Source organism: Eubalaena glacialis, chromosome 14 (assembly GCF_028564815.1).
Source record: "Eubalaena glacialis isolate mEubGla1 chromosome 14, mEubGla1.1.hap2.+ XY, whole genome shotgun sequence".
NCBI classification, from domain to species: domain Eukaryota; kingdom Metazoa; phylum Chordata; class Mammalia; order Artiodactyla; family Balaenidae; genus Eubalaena; species Eubalaena glacialis.
This window is the reverse complement of record NC_083729.1, coordinates 11,584,468-11,599,895: the sequence shown is the minus strand read 5'-3', so window position 1 is coordinate 11,599,895 and position 15,428 is coordinate 11,584,468. Positions and strand designations below refer to the sequence as shown.

Sequence of the window (15,428 nt, the reverse complement as noted above, 5' to 3'; positions counted from 1 at the left end):
ATATTATTATTTTTTAAGTCTTCGCTATAAAGTGTAAAATGGTATCTTAACCTTTATACAAATACTTTGGTTTTAATGGGTGATTACTGTGACTTCTACTCCATGGTTTTATTAAAGCCTCTTAGGAGACATTTAGCATCTCAAACCACTTTTACTTGTTGTACTGTTAGGAGATACTTCAGAGTTTTTTGAATAACACAAACTTGGGACTTAATATAAACCAATATATGATGTAAAAGTTATAGTGTATATTAGATTATATTTATTCTTGTCAAGAGTTGTATTCTCCATGTTTTGTTTTGTTTTGTTTTGTTTTGTGATGACTCAGTCTACAGTATATTTTAGATTTATTATCAATAAATCTAAAATTGAAAATGATTCCTAAAGAATAGCTCATTCATATTTGGCTTTGCTGTTTCTTTTTATTACAGATCGTTTATTATTTTTAAGCCAATATATCTGGTACAGGTGAGTCATGAATTCTTCAGAGAAACGGTATGAACAGTAAATACAAACAATATTATCCTAATTATGATTTAAGTTTTCAGAATTGAATCCCAGATTGTGATATGGATACTGACATTCAGGTGAACCCAATTTATAAGATAGACCTTTCAAACATTTGGCCTACCCTGACAAGATCTCTCAGTAAAAGTAGGGTACTTTTTGATCCCTTAGGCATTATTAGGAATATCTCATAACAATTTCTGCTTTCTCTGAGTGTCCTCAGCCTTATCTTGAATGCCCACATGATGGATCTGCGCTTGTGTATCTTTTTAAAAACCTTTTTGTTCTTATTGTTATGTCGACTCTTGTGGCCAATATTCATTCAGTTGCTATGCATCAGAGAAGGTTCTTTAGGTTTCAGTTCTTGGGAACTTCTTAAGTCTTGAATGTTAAGTGTGTTTTTAGGCCTGGCACTAATATTCACCTTTAAAAGGAACAATGAATTGATTATTCTGACCAAGATGCAGGTGTAAGAATTGTTTTATAGAATTATTTACCACAGGTTGCTTTTTACTCAAGGACATCTAATCTTAAAAGCTCCAGAGATAATAGAGTTCTGGTTCTATAAAAGGGACCTTTGGCTCTTCTCTGAGGTTAGCTCCAGTGCTTTTCTGCTTTTACTGTGTGTGTGTGTGTGTGTGTGTGTGTGTGTGTGTGTGCATAAATTAAATTTCTTATTGAATTTTATCTTATTTTTGGGGGTGTGGGGTGTGTTAGAGAACTGAGTGAGTGAGAGGGTAGTAGTGGGGAGGGGAGTGTAAGAGGTAGGCTGTTTTTCCTGGGCTCACCGGGCTACACTTGGTAGTGCTGAGCACCCTTGGATAGGGATGGCAGAAGATACGTCTGTTTGGGTTACTCCTTGACAGTAAGTCCTTTTGTTATTTGTTAAGAAGGAGGACTTCCAAGAGCTCCCTCTGATACAAGCCTTGTCCAATGTGTAAACACCTTAAGATCAGGCATCAGGAGGTATGTTTCTCCCAAGAGGTCCCTTTCCTTGCATTGGCCACGTTGATCAGTGTACAGACTGTGAGCATACCATGAGGTGATTATCTCGTCTTCCCTGTGGTATGTTTCTTTCAGAAAGCTTGTAGTTGAGTTTTTTGCTCTTGAGTTTATGGTAATTGTACCTAAAAGGTTTTGGGGCGAATATTTGTTTCAAGAGGCTTTTTCTTTTCAAGTTTTTTTCTTTCAATCATGAAATAGTATAAACAGACTGAGAATTATAGACAGTAATATAATAAACCTGTTATGATTTCTGTCCACATCTGAATTAAAGCAGTTGCTGCTTTTCTGCTGTATTTGCTTCAGATAGCCCTGTTTTTCTTTGTATGCAAGATGTTACAGCTCAAGTCCTCTCCCCACACTCCGCCCAACCTTTGCCCCACCCTTCCCCTCCAGAGGGAATTATCATTCTCATGTTGATTGTATCATTCACGTGCGTGTTTCATCTTTATTATTTCTATAACTATCTGATGGCATTAAATATTTTACGTTTTAAAAATGAACATGAATATACTGAATGTAAATTACTAATATTTTTTATCCTATTTGTGTTTTTATTATTTTTTTTCATTTTCCGGTCCCCACCCCCCAATCAAATTATTTTCTTTCTGCTTCTTTTCCACCTATTTTCTTGATTTCTTCATGTGTTACTCCTCTAATTTATCTCCTGATTCACGTATGGTGGATCATTTCCTTATATACTTTGTGAACGATGCTCTCGTGAGCTTATGCCTGGGCATCTTGTGTCACATGAGTAAAGTGAAATCGAAGTCCAATCTTGCATTCAGTAAAAGCTTGGGGTTTTGATGTTTTCATAGGTTTCATTCCCATCCCCCCACAGACCAGAATTCCAGGCGGAGATGAGATTCTTGAAGGTCTCCCTGGGCCCGTGGTGACGTTTGTCTAGTTCTCCTTTCTCTGATAGCACCGCCATTTGAGAGTCCTGGCCTTTGCAGGAGTCTCACCTCCAGCTGCTGTCCTTCCTGTGGCCCACAGCTCATTTCCTCTCCCAGGTGTTAACTCTTGTTTTGAGTTCTGTTTCTCTCTTTGTCCTGTACCCAATTCTGACTTTCAGTTCTCTTTGCATTTGTAGTTCTTGGAGATTTCTTTCTTGTGAGTTTAGCTGTACACTAGAATTTGTTTTCGTTAGAGTTGAGCCAGAATTTCTAGGTGTGCATTGCAGGAGGGGTTTCTTATAAGCTCATTCTGCTATGTTACTGGCACCCTCAGTATCTTTTCCTTAGAAAAAATAAAAAATTTGTATCATTGAACACATCACCAGGTTTTTTTGGAAATAGAGAAATGTATGTGGTCAAGTTTCAGATATCCAATTAGTAACTTCTGGTTTTGGGTTTGCCAGTATTCAGTTTTTATATTCTAATGGAAAAAAATCCTTACCGCTCGCTATAGATCTATATGTTATTTGTAATGTTTACCTATTTATATGTGGTTTCCATGATTAGATTTTAAGTTAGCTGATGTGTTGTGGTTTCAGCCCTGCACCTTTTTTGCTCCCTGATGGACTGGTTCGTTTGGTTAATAAACAAGTAAACTGGCATTTGGTACTTGCAAGGTAAGGATGCATAAAATTCACGTAATGTTCCTCTACCTGGGTAACCATTTAAATTCCATTATGGATATTAATTTTGGGGTCCTTATGGCTTGCAGTCTTGATTTTTATTGTATATAAATTCCCTGTGTCTCATATGATTAGTATTGTTTAAATGTGTTAATTCAACTGTATTGAATTATTTTGTATGCTTTTTGTATCTATATACTCATCTAATTATAAAGTCAAAAGTTGGATAATTAAAGATGTGAACAAATTTGAAAATGATTTTAATTTCTTAAAATGATTCCATCTGTGGTAAAGACGGCTGCAAATACTCATACAGGAATTTGTTTCTCTTTCTCTCCCATGAAAGCAATGGGAAACTTTTGGCTGCTGTTCAAGATCAGTGTGTGGAGATCAGGTAACTGTTAATATTATTCATATTCAAAATTTCCCTTGAGAAAAGTTTTACCTAATTTATGAGAACTAAGATTTTTAAAGGGGGTATATTTAAAGGAATTTTATTATTAACTCACATAATTTTGTAAGGTGTCAAGCATCAACTTATGCCAATGAAGGATGAAGGATGCTTTCTCAGAGTATGCCTTCTACTTCCCCAGATCACTCTGCTGTCTCCTGAGAAATTTTACTTTCTCAGTAGACAAAGGCATATCTTCCAGAACTCTGAAAATCACTCTTGCTTGACCAGTTACTGCTAAGACAGCTAAGCAGATGCTCAGGAAGGTATAAAAAAAATAGAGGTTGCTTTACTTGTTGGCATAAAGCTGTAGATGGAGTATGGGTTTGCAAAACACTAAGGCTTCATGTTACTTGAGACTAGTGATACTCTGTCCTCTTGAGACGTCAGTGGCATTACACACAGCTAGAAGAAGTCTCTAAGCTGGGCTTTCCATGTACTTCATTTTTAAGTAGTATATCAGTTGTGAAAGAAATAGCAACAATAGCAACTAACTTAGGAAAACTAGTTTATTTTCTGGGAAATTATCAGCAGCAAACCAAATGTGTTGCATCTCTGAAAGTGGGGGCTACTCCTTTCTCCAGGGAAGCCCTAACTCTTGAGTCTCAAAAGATAAACACTGAGGCAGAAATTTCAGGATGCCTAGATACCAGTCAAAAGTTTTTTCTACTACTTTATTATTGACTAAAACTAGTATTAATGAGCATTCAGTTGTTAGCACACTGGTTTTAGCTTTCTGCTTATGAAATTTCTTTTTCCATTTATCCAAATGGAACTGGACCCCTCAACTTCTGCGGGAGTAGACAAGAGGGTTTGCCCCCATTGGGGCGCCGACTTCAGATTGGGAGGCTCCGTGATCCTTCTTAAAACTATCAGGATAGAAATGATTGGCAATAATGACGGCCTTTCAGAACTTCATTTCTTCATCTGGCATGGCTTTAATAGGCAGGGCCCTTTTCTCTAAGAGCAGCAGTGAGCATCAGGTGGGACGGTGTTTGAACTGATGTTGTTCATAGAAATGGGCTAGCGTTTCCTACTCCATTTGCTGCAATGATGTCAAATTTTTTTTTTTTTTTTTTTTTGGAGAAATGTGCTCATCTGTGACTTCTTTATGAACAGCAGATAGTAATCAAAATTTCCATCTTCTTCCCCTGAAATGAGAACATTAATGGAATGATTTTAGGTGTTAAGGTTGGAATATGCATGTGGGGATGGGATTTAGGCTTGTGAAGGAGAGTTTGACAAAGGGTTTCTGGAATTTGTTAATAAAAATTGTGATGAGAAGAAAAAATAATTGTTTGCTTTTATAAGAGCATTTGCTACTGGATTGCTAGCGTGTAAAATAATATTTATAAAACTTATACATATATCCAGCTCTTTAGGAATTCACTCATGCATTTGAGATTAAGTGGTGAGGGAAGATTTCTGGGCAACAGAAGTGATGCTCATCAAGATCTTATTCATCTGGTCTGTAATTTGCAAAAAAGCTTTGTAACTTATTATATTCAAAGACTCTGGTATGGTGAGGAGTCAACTCTCTCCTGTAAGGAAGCCTTACAGCAACTCATTCCCAATGGATCCCCCTTCCCCTCATTGGTTAGGTGTTGATCCTTTATGTTCCTATAATAATTAACACATTTATTATACTTAATGATAAGGTAATGCTAACAATGTTGGGCACCATTGTGTTTGTTTTTTTTTTTTTTAACATCCACCATTGTGTTTTACATGTGTTAACTCAATCCTTGCAGAAGGCCTATGAGGTAGGTATAACTATTCTCTATTTTAGAAATAAGGAATCTGGCACAATATGGTTAAATAACTTGCCCAAGGATTTGAAATCAGCCATCGTAGCTTCATTGTTCATGCTCTTATCTACAAATCTATACTACCTTTTGATCATGCCTTTTAGCCATCTATGCCCATATGCTTACATGTGGATTTTCCCCAGTATATTTAGGGCCACTGCTTTGCACAACTCCAGGGGGTGCCATTTGCTTGAAACTCAAGTGATGGAATTTGAAGTCTACGGCTCCATTATACTGTGTGTTCCTTGGAGGCATGGGCTGTCCTTTTTTCCTAGCACTTGTATATTTCCTTGGATGTAATAGGTGCTTAGTTTATGTTTAATGAGTAAGTGGTGTGTTTGCAAGTGGGATGGGGAAGCAGATGCTGGGAGGGCATTACAAGGCAGGGCCGCCGACTTGCTCGGAGTTGGCACTCAGTTGATTTTGTTGAAAGTGGACAACCACACTTACTTTGCAGTAACCTGAAAGGAAGTGTCTTTGAGCAAAGATGTGGGATGGTGAGCAAAGAAAAAGGGCAAGGTAGATCCCCGAAGTCAATGCTATGAATAGTGTCTGTGCCTGAATAATATTTAAGACGTTTGTTCTCTCTTCTCTGTACGTGTCTTCTCTACCACAGTGAAGAGCACATACAATCCAAGTTGGCTCCAGAAGTAATAGTAGTGGGCACCCAGTATTCAGTAAATATTTGTTGATTGGATTAGAATATGAAAGATAATTACAGTATCTGGGGTTATTATTCAGTGTTAGGAAGCAGTTATAAATGTGAAATGGTTTTTGTGGAAAACATGCAAAGCTGAAACACACTTTAGTTTAGGAGACAGCTCTGCCTTTTGCAGGATAGGACTAGGGCTGCTGTTCCCCAACTTTAGTTCTGTAGTGAGTGGCAAATGACTCTAATAGCTTGCTCTAACATGGCATACTTAACCTGCTTGCGTGTGGCGCTCACATCGATGAAAAATGACTTGTGAATTGCCACTTTAATTTGTAATTTGGTGGTGGTTATGGATTATCTGGTTAATATATGTTTCTTTTATTCCTAGGTAGTGAAGTAATATGTTATAAATATGGGAACTAATTAGAAACCATCACGGAATACAACAAAAAGCATTAAAATAAGGGACTCTTATAAAAAAGGCACCTCCTTCCCCCAGTTTGCTCATCTATCTTAAGTGAATACATTCCGTGAAGTTTCGACAAAACAAATTTATGTCTCCCTCCCTCCCTCCCCTTTTCCAGCAAAAAGAGCAAACTATTATTTGTGATTATATTAAGGATGAAAGTAACGAACATTTACTTTGGTCTAGTTCCTGCTAATTTATATGTAATGTCTCATTTAATCTTCTCCCAAAGCTGTGAAGTTGCTGTTACTTATCCTGTGTTATTGAAAGGCAAATGAAATCCTGTTGAATGTTGTGTCCAGGTTACACAGAGCGCTGAAATCAGGTCAAGGTCACTTCAGAGATCACGTCCCTTCCGCTCTAGTCCACATAGAGGCCTGATAGTCCAAGTTCTTGAGGAAATTTATTTCCATATTTGTAACTGGATTTTGTTATAATATTTTAATAAATGGCTAAAAATCTTAAAGAGTCTGTAAAGTTTGTTTTAAAGGTAATGCTTGGTTATTTTACAGATATTAGAAAATACAGTTAAGTAGTTACAAAAGAATAACAACAAATTTTACTGTCCAAAGTTGTCTACTATCAACATTTTGGTGTATGTTCTTTGACACTTTTCTGTGTGTGTAAAAAAATATATATATAGATATATACTACATATGTATACGTAGATGATGCTCTACATTCTATTTGATACCTTTTTCTTGATAACTTTTGAAAATTAATATATTGTCAGCATCTTTCCATGTCACGTATCATAATAGCATAATATTTCATTGATTGTATATAGCAAAATCTAGTAATTAATCTCTTTATACTGGCTGTATTTTTCTCTTTCATAACTTAGGCTGCATTAATTGCCTTGATATCTGTGTATATCTGTAATTATTTCCTAGGGATAACTTTGTAGAACTTAAATTGCTGGATCAAATACTATGGACATTAAAGTTTGGGATAATTATTACTAAATTCTTTTCTAGAAGGTTTACCAGTTTTCATTTTTGAAGATATAATAACTAGAATACTTTAGTATATATTTTAATATCACAGATATTAAGTAGATCACTAATATAAATATGGTCACTTGTTAAAGCTATTTGACTTGTTAAAACAAGACTTTTCTCCCTAAGTGATTAAACTCTGTAATATGATATAGACCAGTGGTTCTTAACGAGGATCAATTTGTGGAGCTTTAAAAAAATATTTTTGCTTGGGCCGCATCCCAGATTTACCGAATCAGAGCCTTTGGGGATAGGGTCCGGGCATCTCTATTGTATTAAAATACTGTGCTTAAAATCACTTATGCTTGTATCACTAGATTCCTAAAGTAGCTATGTTCCTAGTGAAATAAGCTTGGAAGAAAACATTGTCACCAATGAAAGGGTCTTATTTGAGGCACAAAACCATCCGTATGAGAGAAAGAATGATTTAGTGTCTAGAGAAGTTGTCTGGTCTGTAAGTGTTTGTGATGTCTTATAGTACTACACAGTAGTGTTGTTATGGCAAAACTGTTGTCTTAATTTTACATATATTTTGCAGGTCTGCAAAAGATGATTTTACATCTATTATTGGGAAATGTCAAGGTAAGAGTTTCCAAAATAGTCAAAAAACAAAAAATTCAAATCTGCAGCAGTTAATTTTTTTTTTTTTAAAAACTCATTTATTTATCTATCTATCTATCTATTTATTTATTTTGGCTGTGTTGGGTCTTCGTTGCTGCACACGGGCTTTCTCTAGTTGCGGTGCGCGGGGGCTACTCTTTGTTGCAGTGCCCGGGCTTCTTGTGGTTTCTTCTCTTGTTGCGGAGCATGGGTTCTAGGCGTGCGGGCTTCAGTCGTTGCAGCACATGGGCTCAGTAGTTGTGGCGTGTGGGCTTCAGGAGTTGTGGCACGTGGGCTCAGTAGTTGTGGCTCATGGGCTCCAGAGCTCAGGCTCAGTAGTTGTGGCACACGGGTTTAGTTGCTCCACGGCATGTGGGATCCTCCTGGACCAGGGATTGAACCCATGTCCCCTGCATCGGCAGGCGGATTCTCAACCACTGAGTCATCAGGGAAGTCCCAGCAGTTAATATTTCTTAAAAGTCAGAATAGATACTATTTATTGACAAGGATTATTATGACTTTTATTTATTTATAAATAATAAATAATTATTTATTAAAATAATTTTAAAGCATCTTAACTGATTTCTATTCTGTAAATGTTTTGTTTTAAGATCTGAATTTTGGAGAGATTTGAAATTGAAACTGTTTTACAAAAGTCTAAGCCAGTTTTGGGATAAAGTATTTTTAAGTGTCTATAGTCTTTTATTTTGAATTCAATGCAGAAAATAATTTGTAGATATGTTAGGAGTTGGTCAGTTATAGACTAGTAAAAATAATCTGGGATTTGATCATTGTTTGATATACGATTCAGCAAAAATTTACTGAGTATCATTTATGTATGTGAACCATTTTTCTGGGTCCTAGGGGTATGATTGTGAGCAAAAAGGCATGGCCACTTACCTCACAAGGCATGTAGACACTCAACTATATGCTTACAGACTTTGATAAATCTGATGAAGGAAAAATACAGAGCAGAGTGAGAGTTTAACCAGGGGTGTGAGATGAGATTGTTGAGAAAAAGTGACTTTTGGAAAGCAACCTTAAGAATGAGTAGAAGGTAGGAGAAGACAGGGGAGTGTTTTGGTCTGTGGGAGCCGTGTATGAAAAGGTAGGGGAACCAGATGGGAGGAAAATAATTAAGTGGTTGCTGTTAGGTAAATGCATCTATTACTTATGTTTTATTTACAGGACCTCCAGTTCCATTTGTCTGACCTTGTGTTACTTTAACAGTGGAGTAGTTGTAGGAATCATCATGATGATAATCATGGTCATTGTGGTGATGACAACCACTTGTCATGTCCTTCCTGTGTGCCAGGCACTGCATTTAGTGCTTTACATGCACTTTTCCTCATTTACTTGGAAGAACATGGTATACATATTTTATCTTAAAGCAGCATTAGGGTAGAATAAGTAATCAACAGTGAAAGAGCAAGGAGAAGGGAGGCATTGGTAGTTTTGAAATCTACAAAATGGTGGTAAGACAGAGGATTCCCCCTGGCTGGTCTTAAGTTCCTGGTCAAAGGCAACATTAGTGGCCTAGGGCCAGTTTCCTTCTCATTTTTCTCATTCTCAGCTGTCCAGATGTGTTCAGAAGATAAAAAATCAAATATTTTAAAAATGTTTTCAGTCCCATATAAATGGTGATATTAATTCTATTAGTATGTCAGAATCATTATTCTTATACAGTTCCACGTATACTAGTGGACAAACTAGTAATAGAGTTCTTATGGAGTTAGCTTTACATATAGTGTATATTGTCGCTTAAAAGCAAATGTGAAATTTCCTACATATTTTTATAAATTTACCTCCCCTTCTTAAAATCTGTTCCTTCTGTTCTGTTACTTGGAGAACGCTGCTCCCTCAGTACCCTGGTCAGTGGTACCATTATCTGTACCAAGCCAAAAATCTAGACAGTTTCTCTTCTTTTTCCTTCTCTCCCTTCTTTCTTACTTTGACAAATATTTATTTAGTTGCCACCATATGCCAGACACTATTATCCTAGGCAGTCTGTTTACAATGAGGAATAAGACACAGGTTACCTAGATTTAAGGGTTTATAGTCTATCAGGGGAGAGAGAGAGAAATAATTCAGTGCACTTACGCTGAGTGACACAGTGGAGAAGCCTCACCTTATCTTAACTTCACCACGTCCTGGGAATTGTTTAAATGGCTCTTGCTTCCTGCTCGTGCACTTCAGCCATCACAGCCCTGGTTCAGGCTCTTAACATTTTTTTACTTGGTTTCTTGCAACAGTCTCCTGACAAGGTTTTCTTCTATATGCCCTTCACTTATCAATACTTTACCCTGCTTGTCAAATTGATCATTCTTCATTGAGAATTCTCTCAAGATTACCCTTCAAGTCTGGCTCCACTGCTTCCTAAATATTAACCTTGGACAAGTTACTTTACCCCTCTGAGCCTCAATTATCTGTAATAGAGGCAAAATCCTATAGAATGGGTTGTGGAAAAATGATGTGAGCTAATATATATAAAGCTCTTAGCATGATGTCTGACGTATTAAGTACTTAGGAGGCATTAAGCTATTATTACTGTTACTAGTACTGTTATTCTGCCTAAAATCTTTCAATTGTTCACTGTTGACTATAGAATGCAGTTCATATTTTCTAGTTCAGGACACGAGTCAGCCTGTGTCTGTCCTGTAAGATACCCCTGCCATACGTCCTATGATCTAGTATAAAGTAGCTTGCAGTTTTCCATCCCCATTGTACTTTTCATGCCTTGGTACAGATGGTTCCTTTAGCCTAGAAGCTCCCACCTTTATATTTAATTAATTAGTTCTGCATGTTTTAGTTCAAGCATCAGCTTTTTTTGGAAACCTTTTTTTTTCTTGCCCTCTTCCTCATGATTTGTGCATTTTTCTTAATGTTTCTGTAGGACTTTTTGTACCTATGTCACTTCACTTAGCCTAATCTTTCCTTTTTAAATTGTTGACTTGCTTGTTTGATTCCTAATTAGATTGAAGGCAGGACTTCTGCCTTACTCAACTTTTTTTTTTTCCATTCTTAGTGCCTAGCATGGTGTCTGACACATAGCAGGCACACAGTTTTTGACCATATCAAGTGGATAATGGTAGTTGGGGACTATTAAAAAGATTTTTATGAATGAATCTATGAAAAAGTATATTTGCTTGTTTCTTGTGAGTTAATTTTGTAAGTTCATGAGTGTCTGTGTATGTATGAGTATATATATACATACTACATACATATATATGTATGTAGTATGTATATATATATGGACATATATAAGTTTATGGGTAATTGTCATGATATTCATGTTTTTTATTCCTGTTGTACACAAGTGTGTATACATACCACAATTAGAACAATAAGGGTAGGTAGGAAGCCATGTTTTCTTAGTATCTTTTTGAAAATAAATCGAAGGGGAGTAGTTTTTGTGAATTTCTAAACCTTGGGGCTTTAGCATTTTCTGAATTTGCTTCCTATAGTTTTTTCACCAGCACTTATTAAAGTGGACCAGGCTTGGCTTAAATAATGTATAAGGATCAAGAAGTTCCGAGAAGAATAATTTGGGGGTATTCAATTGCCTTTTTTCCCAGTGCTTCCCTTTTGTTGGGTGAGGGCTTGGGGAGCCTGCAGTGGGCTTCTGAGAAGTGTGCTCAGATGTTGGAGTGATTCAGACAGACAGCCCCTTTGAGCTTTGACATTAGACCCTACTCTGAATCAGTAAGTAAACTGAGAAATCTGTAAGTGAACATGAAATTGGGAAGATTAACCCTTCTGTATTTTACACAAATTGTAATATTTGTTAGAGCTTTTACTGTGTACAGTTAATGTGGCAGCATGAGTGAGGTAATAATGCTTTGAGAACTGATGTTTTATTTTGTTGGCTTCTGAATGTGTGGATTTATGACTTTCATGCTGCATTAATGGCTTCTTTCCATTTCATGTAATGTGAGGTAGTGATCATTTGCTTATTATCTAACTCATCTTTATGGGAATAACTCTCATATGCCAAATGATATTTCCTGTGTATGCCTGGAGAGAAGGAGCCGGATTGTTGTTAATGCGTTTTTGAAACTACATATCGTAGTCTGCAAACTGAAATAGGAGCTATTTGGTTCCACTTTGGTATTTTTCAGTTATTGTTTTATAAAATATATGCTGTTTGAGGATATTTTAAATGTGGATTGCAACTTGTTGGCTATGTTTGCCAGGCCATAAATAGTAATTCAGTCTTCTCTTTCTATCTTGAATAGTGACCTAAAAATAGCACATGGAATTAGACATTTTCAGAGCTGTACTATGTTAATCAGGAGGTTTTTCTCGTATTTCTGATTTTGAGATACCATAAACCAGAGCTTCCTAATGCTGAGCAGCAGCTTGCCTAGTGTAGGTGGGCTGAGGTCCCATCAGCCCCCCAGTGGCCTGGTGGCCCTCTGACAGCGTGAGCTCAGGCTGGTTGCCTCCAGTTTCCAGCAACCTCATCAATTTACCCATAGGTGCCATACAAACATGATATTCTACGTGTGTCTTGACATGAAAAAGGTTGGGAAGCACAGACTGTTTGAAGCACCCAGAGTTTGAAATGAAACATTTCATTCTTGAACTGTGATTCAGGAGCCTCAGGTTATATGGTAACTATTTCTTCTCATAACTTTTAATACATTTTTTTCCTGTTGAAAAAATAATGCACATTCTCAGTAAAAATTTTAGAAACTAAGAATGAGCAAAAAGTAGAAAATAAAAATAAGCATACTATCCAGAGATAAGTACTATTAACATCTCATGATCTGTCCTTTCAGACATTTTTCTGTAAGTGCTTGTTACTGTAGATATGCTCTGTGAAAGTAAAATGTTTTATAATCTGCTTTCTTCACTTAAAGATAGATTGTTAAGTCTTTTAGGTTGAAGTTCAAGAAGAACTTTCCGAAGTATCTTTTTTTATCTTTTTTTTACTGGATAACTTCCTGAGTGTTAAGATGTAGGACTCCCAATCATCCAGATTATCCAGAAAGTGCCTATAAATTTGATCTCTGAGGAGTAAGTACCTCAGTGTTATACTTGATTTCACAAGCAAGGTAGAACCATCATGAGGCCTTTGTGCAGGTAATTGTGTATAACATAGGTAGCAGATTATTACATCTATGTTCATGGAGCTGTTGGTTTATAGATTTTTTTTTTTTTTTTTTGGTAATGTTTTTCTGGTTTGGTATTGGAGTAGCGCTGGTCTCAAAATAATGAGTTGACAAGTGTTCCTTCTTTTTTTGTTTTATGCAAGAGTTTGTGTAAAATTGGAATTATTTCTTAATTGTTTGATAGAATTCACCAGTGAAACTTGGAGTTTTGTGAGTAGGTTTTTAATTCCTAATTAAAATTTTAAAATAGATATAAAGCTTTTTAAAATTTCAATTTCCTCTTCTTTCAGTTCCAGTTATTTTTATGGAATTTCCCCCTAAATTTTAGCATATATTGGCTTAAGGTTGTTTGTAGTACTTCCTTATTATCCTTTTATTGTCTGTCAGACCTGTAGTAATGTCCCTCTTTTGTTCTTGATATTGGTAATTTGTGTTCTCTCTCTTTTCTCTTGATCAGTCAGGCCAGAGTTTTATCAGTTTATTAATATTCAATAAAAATAGGTTTTGATTTCTTTTTCTGTTGTTTTCTTTTGATTTTTGCTTTTATCTATATTATTCCTTTCTTCTGCCTACTAGATTTAATTTGCTTATATTTGTCTAGATGGAATATGGAAATTTAGATCACTGACTTTAAACCTTTTTTCTTCTGTAAGCATTTAAGCTTGTTGTAATATAAGCATTTTTGTTATTGATATCTAATTCTGTTGTGGTCAGAGAACATATTCAATATGATTTTAACCTTTTAAACTTATTGAGACTTGATTTATGGCCCAGCATATGGTCTGTCTTCAAAAGAATTTGATTCTTGCATATGGTGCAGTTTTTAGGTATCGTGGTTTACAAATGTTAATTACATTCAGTTGGGTTAGAGCTGTTCAAATTTTTATATATGCTGATTTTCTGTCTAGCTGTTCTGTCATTTCCTGAGAGAGGAGGGTTGACATTTCCAAATATAATTGTGTATTTTATTTTACCCTTTAGTTCTATCAGTCTTTATGTATTTAGGGGTTCTAGTTTATAGGTGCCTACACATATTATTTTGTCTTATTGATGAAATGGCTCCTTTACTGTGATGGAATGTCCCTTTCTATCTCCAGTAATACTCTTTGTCCTGGATTCTATTTTGTCTAATATCATTATAGTTGCTCTAGCTTTTTTATGATTAGCATTTGCATGACATATTTTTTTCTCTTCTTTTTCATTTATCTGTATTAAATGTACATCTCTTATAGAAAGCATATAATTTGAGTCATGCTTTTTTTTCAGTGTGACAATTTCTGTCATTTAATTGTAATGTTTAGAACATTTACTTTTTTTTTAAACATCTTTGTTGGAGTATAATTGCTTTACAATGGTGTGTTAGTTTCTGCTTTATAACAAAGTGACTCAGCTATGCATATATATATATATCCCCATATCTCTTCCCTCTCGCGTCTCCCTCCCACCCTCCCTATCCCACCCCTCTAGGTGGACACAAAGCACCGAGCTGATCTCCCTGTGCTATGCGCCTGCTTCCCACTAGCTAACTATTTTATATTTGGTAGTGTATATATGTCCATGCCACTCTCTCACTTCATCCTAGCTTACCCTTCCCCCTCCCCGTTTCCTCAAGTCCATTCTCTACATCTGCGTCTTTATTCCTGTCCTGCCCCTAGGTTCTTCAGAACCATTTTTTTTTTTTTTTAGATTCCATATATATGTGTTAGCATACGATATTTGTTTTTCTCTTTCTGACTTACTTCACTCTGTATGACAGTCTCTAGGTCCATCCACCTCACTACAAATAACTCCATTTCGTTTCTTTTTATGGCTGAGTAATATTCCACTGTATATATGTGCCCCATCTTTATCCATTCATCTGTCAATGGACACTTAGGCTATTGTAAATAGAGCTGCAATGAACATTGTGGTACATGACACTTTTTGAATTATGGTTTTCTCAGGGTATATGCCCAGTAGTGGGATTGCTGGCTCGTATGATAGTTCTATTTTTAGTTTTTTAAGGAACCTCCATACTGTTCTCCATAGTGGCTGTATCAATTTACATTCCCACCAACAGTGCAAGCGGGTTCCCTTTTCTCCACACCTTCTCCAGCATTTATTGTTTGTAGATTTTTTGATGATGGCCATTCTGACCGGTGTGAGGTGATACCTCATTGTAGTTTTGATTTGCATTTCTCTAACGATTAGTGATGTTGAGCATCCTTTCATGTGTTTGTTGGCAATCTGTGTATCTTCTTTGGAGAAATGT

At 36.1% G+C, this 15,428-nt stretch overlaps 1 protein-coding gene across 4 annotated transcripts in view; it reads left to right on the top strand.

Annotated features, from left to right (window-relative positions):
- The window catches only part of NBAS (NBAS subunit of NRZ tethering complex), a 344,585-nt gene that overhangs the window by 3,530 nt on the left and 325,627 nt on the right, over positions 1-15,428 (top strand). For 3 of the 4 annotated variants that reach the window (XM_061168819.1, XM_061168817.1, XM_061168820.1), the window contains exons 3-7: positions 432-468; positions 3,005-3,082; positions 3,435-3,482; positions 5,291-5,302; positions 8,002-8,045. In XM_061168819.1, coding sequence (XP_061024802.1) covers positions 432-468; positions 3,005-3,082; positions 3,435-3,482; positions 5,291-5,302; positions 8,002-8,045 — 219 coding nt within the window. The remainder of the gene's footprint in view (positions 1-431; positions 469-3,004; positions 3,083-3,434; positions 3,483-5,290; positions 5,303-8,001; positions 8,046-15,428) is intronic. The other variant, XM_061168818.1, reaches the window with a different exon arrangement.